The 15,806-nt window shown below is 41.0% G+C and overlaps 3 protein-coding genes across 3 annotated transcripts in view; 2 read left to right on the forward strand and 1 right to left on the reverse strand.

Moving 5' to 3' along the window:
* tmem222b (transmembrane protein 222b) overlaps positions 1-8,820 on the reverse strand; it is a 27,775-nt gene extending 18,955 nt beyond the window's left edge. The window contains exon 1 of the mRNA XM_042077812.1: positions 8,704-8,820. Within this exon, the coding sequence (XP_041933746.1) occupies positions 8,704-8,711 (8 nt within the window). The 5' untranslated portion in view covers positions 8,712-8,820. The remainder of the gene's footprint in view (positions 1-8,703) is intronic.
* Positions 3,082-6,378, forward strand: paqr7a (progestin and adipoQ receptor family member VII, a). Its single transcript, XM_042077810.1, has 2 exons — positions 3,082-3,215; positions 4,522-6,378. The coding sequence occupies exon 2, from the start codon at positions 4,573-4,575 to the stop codon at positions 5,659-5,661; it is 1,089 nt and encodes a 362-aa protein (XP_041933744.1). The 5' UTR covers positions 3,082-3,215; positions 4,522-4,572; the 3' UTR covers positions 5,662-6,378.
* sh3bgrl3 (SH3 domain binding glutamate-rich protein like 3) lies at positions 8,787-12,904 on the forward strand. Its single transcript, XM_042077813.1, has 3 exons — positions 8,787-8,924; positions 10,731-10,898; positions 11,152-12,904. The coding sequence occupies exons 1-3, from the start codon at positions 8,880-8,882 to the stop codon at positions 11,215-11,217; spliced, it is 279 nt and encodes a 92-aa protein (XP_041933747.1). The 5' UTR covers positions 8,787-8,879; the 3' UTR covers positions 11,218-12,904.
* The last annotated feature ends 2,902 nt before the right edge of the window (positions 12,905-15,806 follow it).

A 15,806-nucleotide genomic window follows, 5' to 3' on the forward strand; every position in this document is an offset into this window, starting at 1 on the left:
GGAACGTCGCCAGGACTTTATTTTGTTTACTGGGAATACATTTCATGCAGCTGTGTGAATCACGGAAAGCGACACTTCTAAATGGAACCCAACCCATTGTACAGTAGCTCAGTGGCTAAAGCAGCCATAATGAAAGCGTTATCATTGTTTGGATACTTCTCACACACGTGCTTTTTAACCGCATAGACTACAACTACCAAGCTGGAATCAAAGCACATCGACCACTCTCACACCCTAAACACGCACTTCGAACAAACAAAAAGCGTCTCAGTCTCACGGTATAGCCAGAGGCAAAACTGTATCGGACCGGTGTAACGTTGGTACTAAATCATCCATCGCAAAGAATGATTTTTGTTACACGTGCAACAAATATGTGTAAGTACAGCCCTGCCCTGGATACATCTCTCAACGTGCGCTCTAAAACATTTGGTTTAAATGGAGATGTAGATCATCACGGGTGCGTTAATAAATCTACATTGCGGCGAGTTGACACAAATCATTCATTTTGACGAATTTATGTAGTTTCAGTCCTAGTTACTTTACTTTGAGCCATGCTCTTCCTTACTTGAATCACCTTTGAAAATAGAGGATTGAAGTAGCCTATATGGGTGTTTGGGAATGAACGTTGACTCAGATGCTTTTTGAGACTTTGAGCAGAAATGTCCCAGCCCGGTGTTTAGGATGCATCAGACAGGTTATCTTTCAGGTAGCCTATATATTTTCCATTAGAAAACCATCACGTAGCGAACGTGTTGTGGCTAACTCACTTAGCTCCTGTTAGTAGCCTAGGTTATGGTCATAAGCAAATGAGATGACAGTCGAAAGATGCAATTAGTGCTGTTATCAATTTGCTTGGTAGCCTATAACCACATTTATGGTTTTCTACAAATACATCAATAATCAAATTGGCCTCCATCACTCAACCAATAACGGTAACATTATTTTACCTACTCTAGGCTATTGATATAACTTAAGATTAACGTAACCTACCTGCAGTAAAAACCAAGCATGTCCGATAAACATTCTCAGATTTATTTCGGCTTCAAGAAGAAATGGGAATTACATGTCATGCAGAAATCATCCTACCCTTATTAGACATTCTCTGCGGTAAACTACAGTCTTGTCCTTGTAGGAAGCATAGTGTCTTTCCAACCCACTTTAGATTAACTTCCAACAAAATTACGTCTCACTGCAACGATGTGCCATCTGGTGGACAAACGACTATGTGACGCCAATACTGGAATTGCAGCCAAATTATTATGATGAATATTTGGTTTTCCTTTAATCCTACTGAATTTGTAATTATGTATCGGCCGTTCTAATTGCCGATACTGATGGTATGTGCGTGCCTGTGTGTGTGTGTGTGTATATGTGTGCACCACCATCTACAGGCCAATGAGTGTACAGTCACTAAATGTACACATAACTTTAATCATACACATACAATTTGGTGCAGTTCTGAACATCTTAACTGAAGAGAGGGGTGATTAAAGCAGAACGATATTGCATTTTCATTTTTTACTGGGGGGGGGGGGGGGGGGGGTGCAAATCACAAATGAGTGATTATGGGCTAGGTTGATGTGGGCCCTTGAGACCAACACACCATAAAAGTTTTTTCATCCTCGGTGCCACGGTTCAGGTAGTTATTTAGGAAAAACTGCATTTTTTGGGTTTCGGGGGGCCCAACCCCCCAGGGACAGTGGCCCCCGGGGACCAAACGAAATTTTTCCGTAAAAGTCTAGTGGGGCTACATACCCACCAAAGTAGATGACGAAAAAAAAAAAACTTTGACAATCCCTATATGACCGCTTCGCTAGCGGCGGTCAAAATAAATAATAAACCAACATTAACATGTCCCAGCGAAATCATGCAGGAAGACACATTACTTTGGCATCTGTATTGAGGACAGCAAGCACTGATAGAAAACCACACCTGGGTTGTGACACACACACACACACCTTTGCTGAGGAAAGCTATTTTTACTCCTTTTGGTGGTTTAATACAACATCCAAAGAGTTTTTGTACCTTAAAATAATGTTTCCAAAATCATTTCAGTGGGTCACCAACTCATAGGGTGAACTGTACTTCTGCATTCGCTTCGCGGCCCTCTATCAGCTATAACCGCACTATGCAAGTTTGCTAGAGCGGGTGGCGGATCTGTAGTTCGATGGAATGAGACATAAGAAACTACAAATTTGACTTGCATCTGATGTAGCAATACATAATACTTTCATAAAATCATGCAACATATTCTACCTTGTCTGTGGACATCATTATTTGCAAAGCCAGTGCTGGATAAACAAATAGCGTGCGTGCGACAGAGGAAAAGTTCTTTGGTGTTGCTTTAAACTCTGGTTTATGCTATGCCATCACATTAACAAAGACCAAGGCAGGCCATGCACACCAGTGGAGCAAAGACTAGTTATAAGTGTTGTAACACAACATACCCCCTCATCTAATATGAGTTAAAGTTATACCTTGTCTAGCAGGCCAATGACCTGTACATTTGGAACAGAAAGGTCAGGAGGACAACCCATGCAGGGTATTGCAAATAGTTTTACAATATGCCTGTGTTGTACACACAATCTTGCTGCAGGTATGTAGAAGCAGGCTACAACATGTTCGTCAACGTTGCTGGTCCGAGATGATGGTCACATTTTAAGTGTAACGCTTGCCTACATCTTTACAGTTTTTGAGGGGAAACACCAGAGACTAAAAGGAGGCAATTCAAGTTATTCTTCTCACTTTAAAGGCGTTTCACCTTCGGACACTGGGTGCGGTCTTCACAATGTTTAGAGAAGCGCACATATTTCAGCTTGAGTGTCTTTATGCTGTACAGCCGGTCTGCTCAGTCGACATCACAACTTCGCACTGAAACGTGTTGCCCATATAGCCCTCCCATTTTTCACCGGTCTGTTCCAGGTTTGGAAGAAAATTGTTGTCAATTCGACATGTTCAACTAAGTGTATCTAACTAACTTATCATTTGCATCGCATATAAACATGTGCCACTAATGACAATACCACGGATTACCTCATTTCAGATCGAATCACTGTGGTTGTTAAAAAAACAAAACTGTCGTCAGCCAGCGAAAAGGCGTGACCAAGTTGGTCAATGAGGAGCTAACGAGATATTAACGCAATCTCGCAGATGACCGCAAAGAAAGCAGGAACTGTCGAATGAGGCCGGTATACCAAGACGGACTGGGCACCCAGGTAGGTTATATTCCTTGCCCCATAAAAGTAGCCTGGTGTGACAGTGTCGTTTTTGTGTATACAGTTGGATAAGTGTTTTGCGTTCAGGTTCCTTTTTTAGGCTTTCAGTATGATTCAGAGCGGTACAAACTGCACACAACTTTACAATAGTCTAACCATTTTTAATTATGGCTTTTCGGTCAATACAGTAACCGATGGCGTTCGTAGACCTAATGTAAAAATGAAAGATAACAGTTTCCATCGAAGCAAGACTGTCCGAAACAGCCGACAGTGAAAAACTGGTTTTGAACACACGTTGAAAACTCGCGTGAAGTCTCCTTTAGTCAATGAAGTCTGAAGTTATATTTTACATCCATTAAGTAGGCGAATAGATCATATCAACAGGTGGAGTGCAGTATACGAGGTTAACTAAGCGTGAGCCATGCACATTATAGGGAATTATAGGGGCCTCAACTGTAGGCTATGGCCAGTCACTGCTACACCATGTGCTCAAATGTAAGCGTGACAACATTTTTCCTATAAACAGATAATTGTAGATGGGATTGGAGATTCTTAGAACCTCATTGTGGGTGTAACGGAAGTCAACTACTACTGAATTTTACTATAATATAATATAATATAATATAATATAATATAATATATCTATAACTATAATATATATATAACTATAATATAGCACCTGTACAAAAAACGTATTGTGGCTTAATGTTACATTTTAATAATCTGCAGCATTGCAGAGATTTGCTTGAGCAAACAAGCCTTCCCCTTTAACAAATCAAGGCACTAGCAGCCCCCGTGTTAGGATTTTTGGCAGATACTTGAAATGTAAGAATGCAGGAGATGGGTTAGAGCAGCAGCAAGAACCTCAGAAGGTGGTGGATAGGTTTATTACGAAACTTCTTCTTGGGGGAATAGCATGACTAGCATATTGTTGCTTTAAGATGAACCTTAAACTTTATCTTATTTTGTTTCTAAAGACTTTTTGTACAGATCTGTGATGGATACGTGCATCAGCTTTGTTTATAGGTTACAACAACAAAAGTGTCTGGCAAATACCACAAACATAAACATAACCAAAGTAAGGACATTATTATTGTGCAGCAGTATTGAGAAATAATTCTGCATCCAGGCCTCTTTACAGCACTTCATTCTACATGCAAGTTCAAGTTCATTCAAAATACAAGTCAAATGTTAAAGGGAGCATTCTATGCAGTCCTTTTAAGTTTAAAATCATGAGTATTGTTTAAAATGTATTTTTCCCTTGACCGGCAGATAATCCATTAATTGCCATTATTATTCCTCCCAGCTACCTCAGAACGTGAGTGAGTGAGAGAGAGACAGGTCCCCAGAGGCAGGCATGGCAACCATTGTCATGGAGAGGATTGGTCGGCTGTTCATCAACCTGCAACAGCTTCGGCAGGTTCCTCAGATGCTGACGGAAGCCGCGCCGTCCATGCCGGGCACGATGCGGGACACGGAGGTGCCCCCCTTCTTCCGCGAGCGCCACATCCACGGAGGCTACCGGCCTCTCCACCAGGCCTGGCGTTACTACTTCCTCTCTCTGTTCCAGCGGCACAACGAGACCATCAACGTGTGGACGCACCTGCTCGGGGTGCTGCTGGTGCTCATGCGGGTGGCTCAGTTGTCGGAGACGGTGGAGTTTGTGGGGGACAGCCACTCCTGGCCCCTCCTGATCCTGCTGGCGTCGTCCTTGTCCTACATGCTGTGCAGCGCCACCGCCCACCTCCTGGCTGGCAAGTCGGAGCTGTGCCACTTCTCGTTCTTCTTCCTGGACTACGTCGGCGTGGCGCAGTACCAGTATGGCAGCGCGGTGGTGCACTTTTACTACGCGGTGGAGGAAGACTGGCACAGGCGCGTGCGTGGCGTTTTCATGCCCGCCGCGGTCTTGCTCTGCTGCCTCTCCTGTTTGGGCTGCTGCTACGGAAAGTACCAGAACCACAGCTTGCCCCCCTGGGTGCGCAAGGTTGGCCAGGTGGTGCCGTCGGCGATCGCATACAGCTGGGACACGAGCCCGGTGTTCCATAGGATGTTCCGCTGGCTGTTTTCTCATGGAGATGCAAATGCAAGCGCGAGTGATGACCTTGCGCTGACCTTTCATTGTGGCCAGGTGGCCTTCTTTATCTCGAGTGCCTTCTTCTTTACGCACCCGTTGCCTGAGCGACTGTTTCCAGGACGCTGCGACTTCCTGGTACAGGGCCATCAGGTTTTCCATGTGTTTCTGGTGTTCTGCACCCTGAGTCAGATCCAGGCCTCTTATCTGGACTACCAGGGCCGCCGGAACCTCTACACCCGTCTCCATGGAGACAATGACGCAGCATTATTCGTTGGGCTCTATGTGCTGACGCTGGTTGCATGTGCTTGGATAGCCGTCTTCATGATTGGGAAAGTGAAACGTCTACTCAACACCCGAGAGAAATCCAAATAATAGATAAAAAATTCCATACTGTAGTGCCTCTCTGAAGTGCTGGGTCAACATGAACCTTTTATTTAGCCTACAGTTCACAACTAACCATTCTGTAAACAAGCCTGTAACCTGGAGTAGTGTAATAGTGCCTTAGTGCTTTGTGCCCTTTTTATCAATGCATTACCTACTGATCTAGTTGGTAGTAGCCTACTGTAAAGCAGAATTGTATTTGAGAGACGTTATTTTTGGTACTGAGAGACGATCAGACACTTTATTCTTATACTATAGATGCACTATTAATTATCATATGTCTTAAGTGTTGACTTAATAGCTCTTCATTGTTATGTCTACTTTTTATATAAAGATTGTTGATAAGGACTGCTTAGCTAATTCATTATGATACATTATGTAATAAATTATATCATTATAGGAAGTTGACAAAGATAATGGGCCCTAATTTGAATGACGGGGCTAAGTCTTAAGTCCATCATGTCAAACACATGGACCAAACATTATTCTCAGCCCTGGGCAAATATATGGAAATGGTGAAATTGAATATAAATCAGGGGTTAGGGATAGCCGATATAGACTTGGAACGATATTTCATGGTATTCTTGGCGATAACAGTATACACAACAACATGAAAAATGTAGATAGATAGATAGATAGATAGATAGATAGATACTTTATTGATCCCCAGGGGAAATTAAAGGTCTCAGTAGCATACAGACAACACACACACATTCACTAACAGCAAAAAAAGTAATTAAAGTATATAATATAAAAACACAGTTAAGCAATAAGGACAGTAGAATATAAAGAATATACTAAATACACTAAAATACAAATTATAATAACTAACACTTAATCTAAATTAATTCTAAAAAACAGTATCCACATAGTGGTGATTAATCAATCAAGAGGCACTTGTAATGACTGAGGCAGGGACTGAGCCTGTGATTCTCTGTGCATAGTAAGGTAAGGTAAGGTGCTCTGTGTGAGTTAGTGTCATGGTGATAGTGCAATGGTGATAGTGGTCATGGTGATAGTGCAAATGACTAAGTCCAACAGTCCAGCAGAAATAAAGTCTATATTCTATATAGATATCTGTACAATTCACCTTTGTTTTCTCAGCCACAAGACTTGTATTGAGGGCTGTGCAAATGCTAAAAAGTAAAACTTTCATCAGCATTGAAGTTTTCTTCCTTGTCTACAGTTTGATCTCTACATTCACTCATGCTGGTTTCCATTGTACATGTGAGCTGCTCACTTTGCAGCACATAATCAATTATATCATTAGTATCGCGATATGACATTCTTATCATGGGAAGGAATTCTACCGGTGTATACTGGATGACAATACAATGTGGCCCATCCCTAATCAGGGCACTAAATCATTTTTAAAAAATAATTTATTTTTATAGACTGCCTTAGGCCTTAGAACAAATCTGAGTAAATATCACTATCACTGTTAAGTCTTATTGAATGTCATTGTTTGTGATTTGTTGCCTAGAGCATCTAGCAGTTTGTGTGTATTTCCGTTAATGCACTTTATATAAATGTAGTATGTTATCATCATTTTGCAATTTGAAGGTCTAACCTTCAGTCTGAGATGGCATATAATTGTTATTGTTGTCGAGTGTTGTTTATTGTAGTAAGTGCCTTGGAGAGACATTATGCCATTTTACTTTATTCATGTATTGCTATGATTAAGCATTCATTGTATTTTGTCATAATCCCACATGCCAGTGTTTATGCACGGTCTCGCTGTCAGACCTTATTGTGGGTTTTTATTATGGGATGACCTGTCATTGCTTTGACTGCAGTGTTGATGTTTCTGTATGTTTACAATTCAAGCCCTTAACATTCCAGATGGTTCCATTTGGCCAGCAGCATTAAAAGGGAAAATTACAGTGTTGTATCAGGGCATCATATCTCCCTCTTTCTAGCAGGGGTTCTGCAATGTTTCACTATCCTCCTCCAATGTAGCCCCCCCTGTCTGTACCACGTTGTTCTTGCTCTGCTTTGTGACGTAGGTTTGGTAGGCATACACTCCCATTGGCTATTGAGCAATGATTGCCATGGTGACCCCAGATTAAACATGAGTTCCTGACACTCAGGTTGAGTAAAAGTGTGTGGAAATGGATGACCAGTTCTTTCCATATGGCAAAGAGCTGTCTTTCTCTCTTTCTATCTGCCTGCAAAATGTTACATCATCGGTTCAGTTCTCAAAGTGGGCCTAAGTGTTCCACCAGGCCAAGTGTTGGAGCAGTCTCTGTTTGCTAAGCAGTGGTTCAGCTCATTCAAAATCAGATAATTGCCTCAGCATTTAGATCACTTTGGTACTTCCTTGTGAAACTACCACAGCAACTTCCTCTAATCAAACACACCACTGCTAAAACTATCCCTGTGGGCAGATTTGAACTACCCCATGTGGAGATGTTTTGAATAACATATGAACCTTGAATAAATATTTGTTCAAGATTTAACTTTGTTTGTCTTTTCTTTTCTAATTTCCTTTTTGCAATGTCTGATGAGCTCTTTACATGAGCACAGAAGTTTCCCCACTGCCACAGTTTGCATTCAGGGAAATCTGACAGATCTTGGATGTGTTCCACATCCCTCTGCCCAGCTTGCAACAAACAGAAATCTTTTTTTTCTTCGTGGCTGTGTAGTTCTTAAAAAGGTTGAATGTAGAGTATGTTTGACTGCCTATGTGTACATTAGGCCAAAGTGTAGTGTAGGCCTACAGCAGGACTTCAAGAGTATAGGTTATTGTCGTTCTCACTAAACGGTTGTAAAGATCAGGTCAAGATAGTTTAACTAGGCCTACTTCGCATTGTGAACCCAGAGAATTTACTCCGTAATGTCAACAGGGGCCCTGAAGAAAAAAAGGTCTCTTTTGTTGGTCTTTTAGACATTAACTCCCTCCTTCCCAATTTGTTGACCGAGTCTCAAAAATGAAACATAATACCCTGAGAAATCCAAAAGAACTGAACGAAACTTTAAAGTTCGTTTCCACAAATGCTTATAGTCAAGTGTTCACAACACTTCTTCACTTACCGTTTCATGAGGTGGCAAGCTGCTTTACGGTTCAAACTTTGGATGGGGAAGTGGTAGCGGTCCCTTTAAAATACGCAACGAATAGCGGGTAAGCGGTAGAGGGGGGGAAGAGACGACTGTACGGCAAGAGAGCTGGGCACTGAGAGACACACAAAGGGATATTAAGAGTTGTGATCATGGGCATCAAATTGTATTACACCACTGTTACGGCTTCAAGGGAGGTAAGACCAAACTAATCTGATACCTTAAAATACATTTAACGTAGAAACACTTTACAGCCCAAAGTCACAGCCAAATGGTTTTAAAACCAATGGGGATTACGCGCAACGACACACCCAATGCCATATCTCAGTAGCTCGATACAGTAAGTAGCAATTTTGTCGCCAGAGCTGTGTCGTGCCGTAGCAATTTCCATTCATTCATTTGTGACGATTAGAGCCCTTCTCGCTAAACAGCTGAGTTGAGCGCTAAGGAAATGCAAACCTATTAAGCCAACAGGACGGAAGTCATAGCGTGCCGCATTTCGGGTTTTTATTCCATCCCGTTTCTAGAACAATACAGGGAAATTAGCTATCATAGGCAAAATCCTCTGCGCCTGTCCCGTCGTTATCAATGCATGACAGAGCATCATGCCCAGTTATCTGAATAAGCTACCATGTTAATACCGTTGCCCGCTAAGTGCACATGCTCGGTGTCATAGCTACCTGCACTCAAGCCCAGGTTGTGATAAAAACGGTCAGTTAAAGCTGAATCAGGCTTATTACGAGCGAAATAAGTCAGTCTCGTAGCTTTGACAGTGCTACATTGTGTTTGTACCGGCTGCAACATTGTTGCGGTCTAAAACCCATCTCAGCGTAACATCTGTTTCAAATAAAGTCAGGAATGTAAGCCAGACAATGATTTTGTTCTCTACGGAGCAGACTAGCCCATCATCCTGAGTTATGAGATAGCACACATAACAAACACGCCATCATGATTAGGTATAATCATGTGATTGCATTTTGAAAAACCGACTAACATAATCAGATTTTCTGTATAGGCTTGTTTTTACGCATTGTATCTGTAATGGTTTAAAGTGTTAGATTTGTGTTTTTATATTGTTCATATGCCGTTTAATGGTGATAATATTCAGTTGTGCACACAATGCTGATGTTGATTCAGAAAACTGTGGGACTAGTGCTTTTGCCTCAGGCGTGGTCCTTACGCAAATATGCCCTCTAACTTCCTCGATCTCTGTGCTGTCAGATAGCATGTAGCAATTAATCATCAGCTGAGCCCTTTTTAGAAAATGGGCAGTGTCTGTTAAAAATGCACTTCCTACTCCTGGCTCTCAGACAGCAGTATTATGGACAAGTTATTGGATGTTTCAGAACAGGATTTTGACCGTTTTAACTTCCTAGTTGTCAGGGTGGTTGTTGACACATTTTGAAATATACACACGTGTGCTCTGCGCCCCCTACATGTATTACTGATTTATCCATGCATTTTAAAAATGGTTAACTTAAAATTGTACTAACTTTGAATGAGTTTGCAATTAGATCTGAGTGACACAACTCACATCCATGGCTCAGTAACAATGTAAAGCCACCATAAACTCACACACACACACCTTGGAGGTAAGGTAAAGTGTCCAGTAGCCTACTGTGTATTAGAGCTGGGGACCACAGAGTAACTCTCTATAACAGAGTAACATTGATACTGTCATATACAGTACATTGGTCATGATGATGACGATAATATCGTGATTCAACAATTATGCAATACTCGATGCATACAGTATCTATACATAGCGTTGCTTGTGGTATGACTTGCCTTCTCTAGCCCATACTCTGACATACTGCATGGCACACACACACACACACACGCATACTGATGCACTGTTGCATGTGGTTTTAGGTTATTTCCCCAGTGAGTATTCTGGCTTACTGTACATGAGACACACACACACACACACACATCGTTACTTGTGGTGCGATGAGGCACAGTCTCTAGACAGCCCTGTGATCCCCATTCTGGTCTCTCTGCAGGTAAAGTCCCAGCAGGCCGAGATAATGCGCATCCTTGAGAGCAAGAGCATCCAATTTGAGTTGATTGACATCTCCGTGGGTGGCGATGTGCGTGACGAGATGAGGACCAAATCGGGAAACCCCACCGCTGTACCTCCCCAAATATTCAACGAGGACCAGTACTGCGGGGTAAAACACACACACACATACACACACACACACACACACACACACACAAACAAACACACTGTTTATCACACAAGTACTGCACTGTTGCATAATCGAGGAGGATGTGAAGACTGTAGCAATGGTGGTTCAAATGTAGGTCAATTCCATATCCACTCCAGACAGTTTTTGTCTGTTTGTGATTTTTGTTTTTATTATCTAGTTGGTGGGTTTGGGCTTGTTTTGAATAATTTGTGGGTCTTCTTTTCCCCCCTAGAATTATGAGATGTTTGCTGAGGCAGTGGAGGCAGACACTGTGGAACAGTTTCTGAAGATGGCGTGAGTGTATCGGTAGCACCCCCACCCTCCCACCCCACCACGAAAAAAGGAGGCCCGTCCTCAACTCCTCTGCCCTGCTGGCGGTGCCGCCCACCCAAGACACCAAACACACCCCCTTCATCTCAATGCCATGATACATGCCAAAAACCAACCAACCAATCAAAAAGCACATGTTTGTTATCCCAGCACGCAACAGAGTCGGTTAAATCACCGAACCACTTTTGGAATGGTTGTTAGTATATTTTATAGACTCAAGCTTTTGTTTTTTTTTCTCTCCACTTCCTCTTTTGTGCTGTATTTCCTGTCTGGTACTTCTGCTGCTGTTGTGTATGATGTGTATATGTCACTAATTCGTCTTAATCTCTTTGGGATCAATTGAGTGGCAAGAAGTGTGGGTAATTAGGTCACTTAATTTGGGTTGTGGCCACATGATCACCTCAGATCAAATTAATCTAAAAAACAAACACCAGGTATCTTTTTGATCTCTAATGGACCAAATTAAAAACAAGGAAAAAACAAGGATACTTAATTAAATAATCATCACTGTAGACCTTTCTTTGATTAATGGTTTATTTTGATGGCCTTCAGATTCCCATGTTATTCCAGATGTTTTTGTAAATGGTAACCACTAAACGACCAAATCTGTATGCCAAGATCATCTCGATTCAATCTCAAATAGTTAACAAACCAAGATTGGGTACATACAACACAACAGTGTTCCGAGCAGACAATTCTTTGGAGGAGTGCATGGTTATATCTTACTGTACTCCTATATCAATGACTAAAAAAGTTCAATGTGTATTTTCCCAAAGCTGCAACTCTGAGACAGAGTTCAAAGTACAGGTACCATATAGTATTCAGTGTTAAAGCTTGGTGCCAATCACCACAACATATTTTTTTTCACCTGGATATATTTAACTCTCTACTGGACCAAGTTTATGACTATTTCCTCTGTCAATAACTGTCCAGAAAGTCTCTTAAAGCACACATCTAAATTATTTATGAAAGAAATATGCTTTCCTGACTGGTTGGATTCTGCTCCATACTCCACAGATATAATAGTTACTAATCATCTCATCATATAACAGAATGCAGTGAATATGACTATGCACTGAACATCTGCTCTCTACTTTCTCTGCTATTGACAAACTTTGCATTCTGGGACGCTGAACCAGATGAGGTCAATCCTGTAATTTCGCTTGGGGTCACAGGGCCTCGAAACCTAGCCTTACCTGGACCTCTCCACATGGGAACCTCGGAGGCCTTGCTTGTGAATACGTAAAGAGTCTGGTGTATCTCCCAAACTCATGTTTGCTCTGTGTCTCTTTATTGTGTTCAAATAACTCTTTGAGCAAATGTAGATGTTTTTTGAAGCTAGATATTCTAAAATGCACTCGTAATCTAAAAAGCCTGTGTATTAGATCATGTCTGTATGGAGATGGGAGGAATTGAGATTGCCAGATGAAGATCGTTGGTTCATTTTAGCCTTAGCAAGACTTGCCCTGTCTCGGTAACTTTAGTCTTACACCATCGAACATGTCTTAATGTCTCTGAGCTTCTGCTTGGCTTCTGGACCAACGCCCCCCTTTAGGCCAAACACAAAAGAAAACATGGAAAGAAATGTTGTCTTCCAAGAAGATGGTGAAAAGGATATTAAATGGGTCAAATAAAATGGGAAAAATTGTACTGAATACTCTGTGTCGACGTGTGTCTTATTCCTGTCAAAGATTGAGACGGAGAGTTAGAGGCTGGGTGAGCTCAACAGCTAATCAAATTACACTCCTACCTCCAGTGCCCCTATAAAGCAATGTGTTAATCGGCTGGAATTGTTGGTTCAGTTCAAGCTTCTATCTTTGTTTACCACGGGCATGCCCAGGACTGTATGACATACTGGAGTACTATATACTGGAGTACATACTATATGGACAACATGGAATTTATATATGAAGAGTTTGGTTCCGAAGCGCTATATATCCGTTTTTAAAAACATTAATAACTCATGTTATTTAATTGTGTATCTCAGGTAATCTCAGTAATTTTGCAGTTGTGTTGTTTTCATTAAGTAAAGATGAATCAAATAGCAATAACCCAATTACAGTTCCACTTGAATTACCTGGAAAACGACATTTCAAAAAATTATTCATGAAAATGGAGGATATAGCGTTTTGGAACCAAGCTCTTATATATACAGTATATATATCTAAGATATCTATATATATATATATATATATACACACACATACACTTTGTTTTTTTTATTCTTAGCACATGCACTAAACAGACGACTGTGAAGAGCAATTAGCAGAATTTCACACAAAAACTGTCTGGACTGTCCCTTTAAATGTGGGCTCCGCTGTGATATTTGGCACCTTATCTGTCACCGGTCTGAGCACCCTGCAAGTTCCTGTGGAATGTGTCAGGCACAGGGCATCATGCTGATATCAGACTCTAGAAGCCTCTAATTAATCCTCATCACCTCTCTAAGTAGTGTTTCACTAAACAAATTGTTATGGGCTTGAAATTGCTTATTGCTGACTGCACCTTTACACCCAAACCATGCAATGTTTATATTTATATTGATTTATATTTATATCGATTGGCTTAATGTTTATTTTGGATGAGTGCACAACTCATTGGACATTATCATAAACACAATCAAGATAATGACTGTGCCATTTGGGCCTTACTAGATGCTTATGAGATGCCATGAAACCAGGGGAAGCCCATGCTGTAGCTGAGGATTTGCCAACAGTTGGAACAGCTGAACCAGGCTACCGGCCACCCAAAGACAGTACAAACTCAACAGAATAAACCTTTATTGATATGCAGATTCTGGGATTTCCTGCTTTGTAGACTGTCAGCTCTGTGAATGCAATAACCCTTTCTTAAAATTTCATTCTCAATCTTATTTTCTGGGGACTGGTGGGTCAGTCATGATGAACAGCAAAGACCAAGGGCCCTCATTTAAATGATGAGCAAAGGGCAAACTCAAGTTTAACTATGACTGCCGCTGAGTCCTGCATATTCTCTCCGCAAAAATAAATTGTGTGTGTGTGTGTGTGTGTAGTGTAGTCACTAAATGTAAACATAGTGGTCCCCCATGAATGGAATTCCACGAAACTTGGCATGTATTCAGAGGGTGTCATAATGATCCTACACTTCAAATTCCGTGCAGTTTTGAACCTGTCAGCCAAAGATACCTGTGATTACTATGCCTCATTTTTGCTTTTTCATTTTTAACTAGGTGGGCGCTATCAAATAAGTGGATATGGGATGGGTTGACATGGCCCCTGGAGGCCAACATACATAAACATTGGTCATCCTAGGCCCTACGGTTCTTGAGATATTCACAGAAAACTGTGTCTGGCCATCTACAGGCCAGTTGGTGTACAGTCACTATATGTACATTAATACATATATTAATTTATTGTATGCCCCCCTATGAACGGAATTCCACGCACACACACATACACACATAACACACACACACACACACACACATGCAGGCAAGCAGACACATGCACACACGCACACACCATTACCCCCCCCCCCCCCCCCCCCCCCACACACACACACACACACAAACACACAGGGAAGCATATGCACAAAAGCAAAGTGTGATTTATTTTTGCGGAGAGAATGTGCAGGACTGACCGGTCATATTTTGTACCACTTTGTGGTACATCTAGTTTGAATATAATGTAGTCTCTTTAAATGGCTGTGTGTTAGGGGTATTGACATAGGACTGGACAGGACTAGTCTATAATTGTTCACCTCTTCCTGCAGGTGCATCCTCCCATTGCACTTACTTATGAGTCATGACATAATTTGTACAGTTTGTTATAGAACAATATTCTCTGTTATGTATCTAATATGGGTTTTTGACATTAAAGTTGAGATTTACCTATAATAATTTAATGTATACAGCATCTATACAATTAATTGGATATAGAAGTAGGCAAGCAATTTCATAAATGAAAGTAAAAATCTATAGAGATTGAGACATGATTATTCAAAGAGACCGATTACCTGATCAGTATTTACCTGATCAGTATTAGTCAATGTGTTGCTGAATCTTCCACCTCTCAAATCCTCTCCGTATGCATGTCTTCTTTGTCCTCCAAATGAAGTTTTGAAATAACATAATGAATCATTTTGATGATCTCTGATAATTTGATGTTTCATATTTTCAAATATAACATTCTGGATGTCTACCTCATTCCCAGTTTTAGAATCATTGGGCTATTGATTAGCCAATAAAATGTAAAGCCAAAAGCACTTTTAACAAAGCTGACAACTTTCTATTTCCAAACAAGTACACACATTAAATGGAATTAATATTCTGAATATGAATATTTATGGCATGTTGCCAAATATTTAGTTTGACTGCATTATTATTCACTACCCCTAGGAGTCATTAAAACACTGTTTCTATATACGGCTCTGGTTTAGCACAGAGCCAGAGTTCTGTGGTTTTAGAGTTGTTCTATCAGTTTTTTTAGGCCCATGTCTTCATTACGTATGTGCAGCCAAGCACATTTTTTAAACTACAATATTCTCACTAAGAGGTCTTTTGTTGCTATCCTGATAAAG

The sequence above is a fragment of the Alosa sapidissima genome, chromosome 21, assembly GCF_018492685.1.
Source record: "Alosa sapidissima isolate fAloSap1 chromosome 21, fAloSap1.pri, whole genome shotgun sequence".
Lineage (NCBI taxonomy): Eukaryota > Metazoa > Chordata > Actinopteri > Clupeiformes > Clupeidae > Alosa > Alosa sapidissima.

Bases quoted from the DNA above. Each gene is read 5' to 3' on its own strand.
- paqr7a (XM_042077810.1), top strand. From the start codon at position 4,573: ATGGCAACCATTGTCATGGAGAGGATTGGTCGGCTGTTCATCAACCTG.
- sh3bgrl3 (XM_042077813.1), top strand. From the start codon at position 8,880: ATGGGCATCAAATTGTATTACACCACTGTTACGGCTTCAAGGGAG. The intron at 8,925-10,730 runs GTAAGACCAAAC...GTCTCTCTGCAG, and splicing joins CTGTTACGGCTTCAAGGGAG to GTAAAGTCCCAGCAGGCCGA. The intron at 10,899-11,151 runs GTAAAACACACA...TTTCCCCCCTAG, and splicing joins ACGAGGACCAGTACTGCGGG to AATTATGAGATGTTTGCTGA.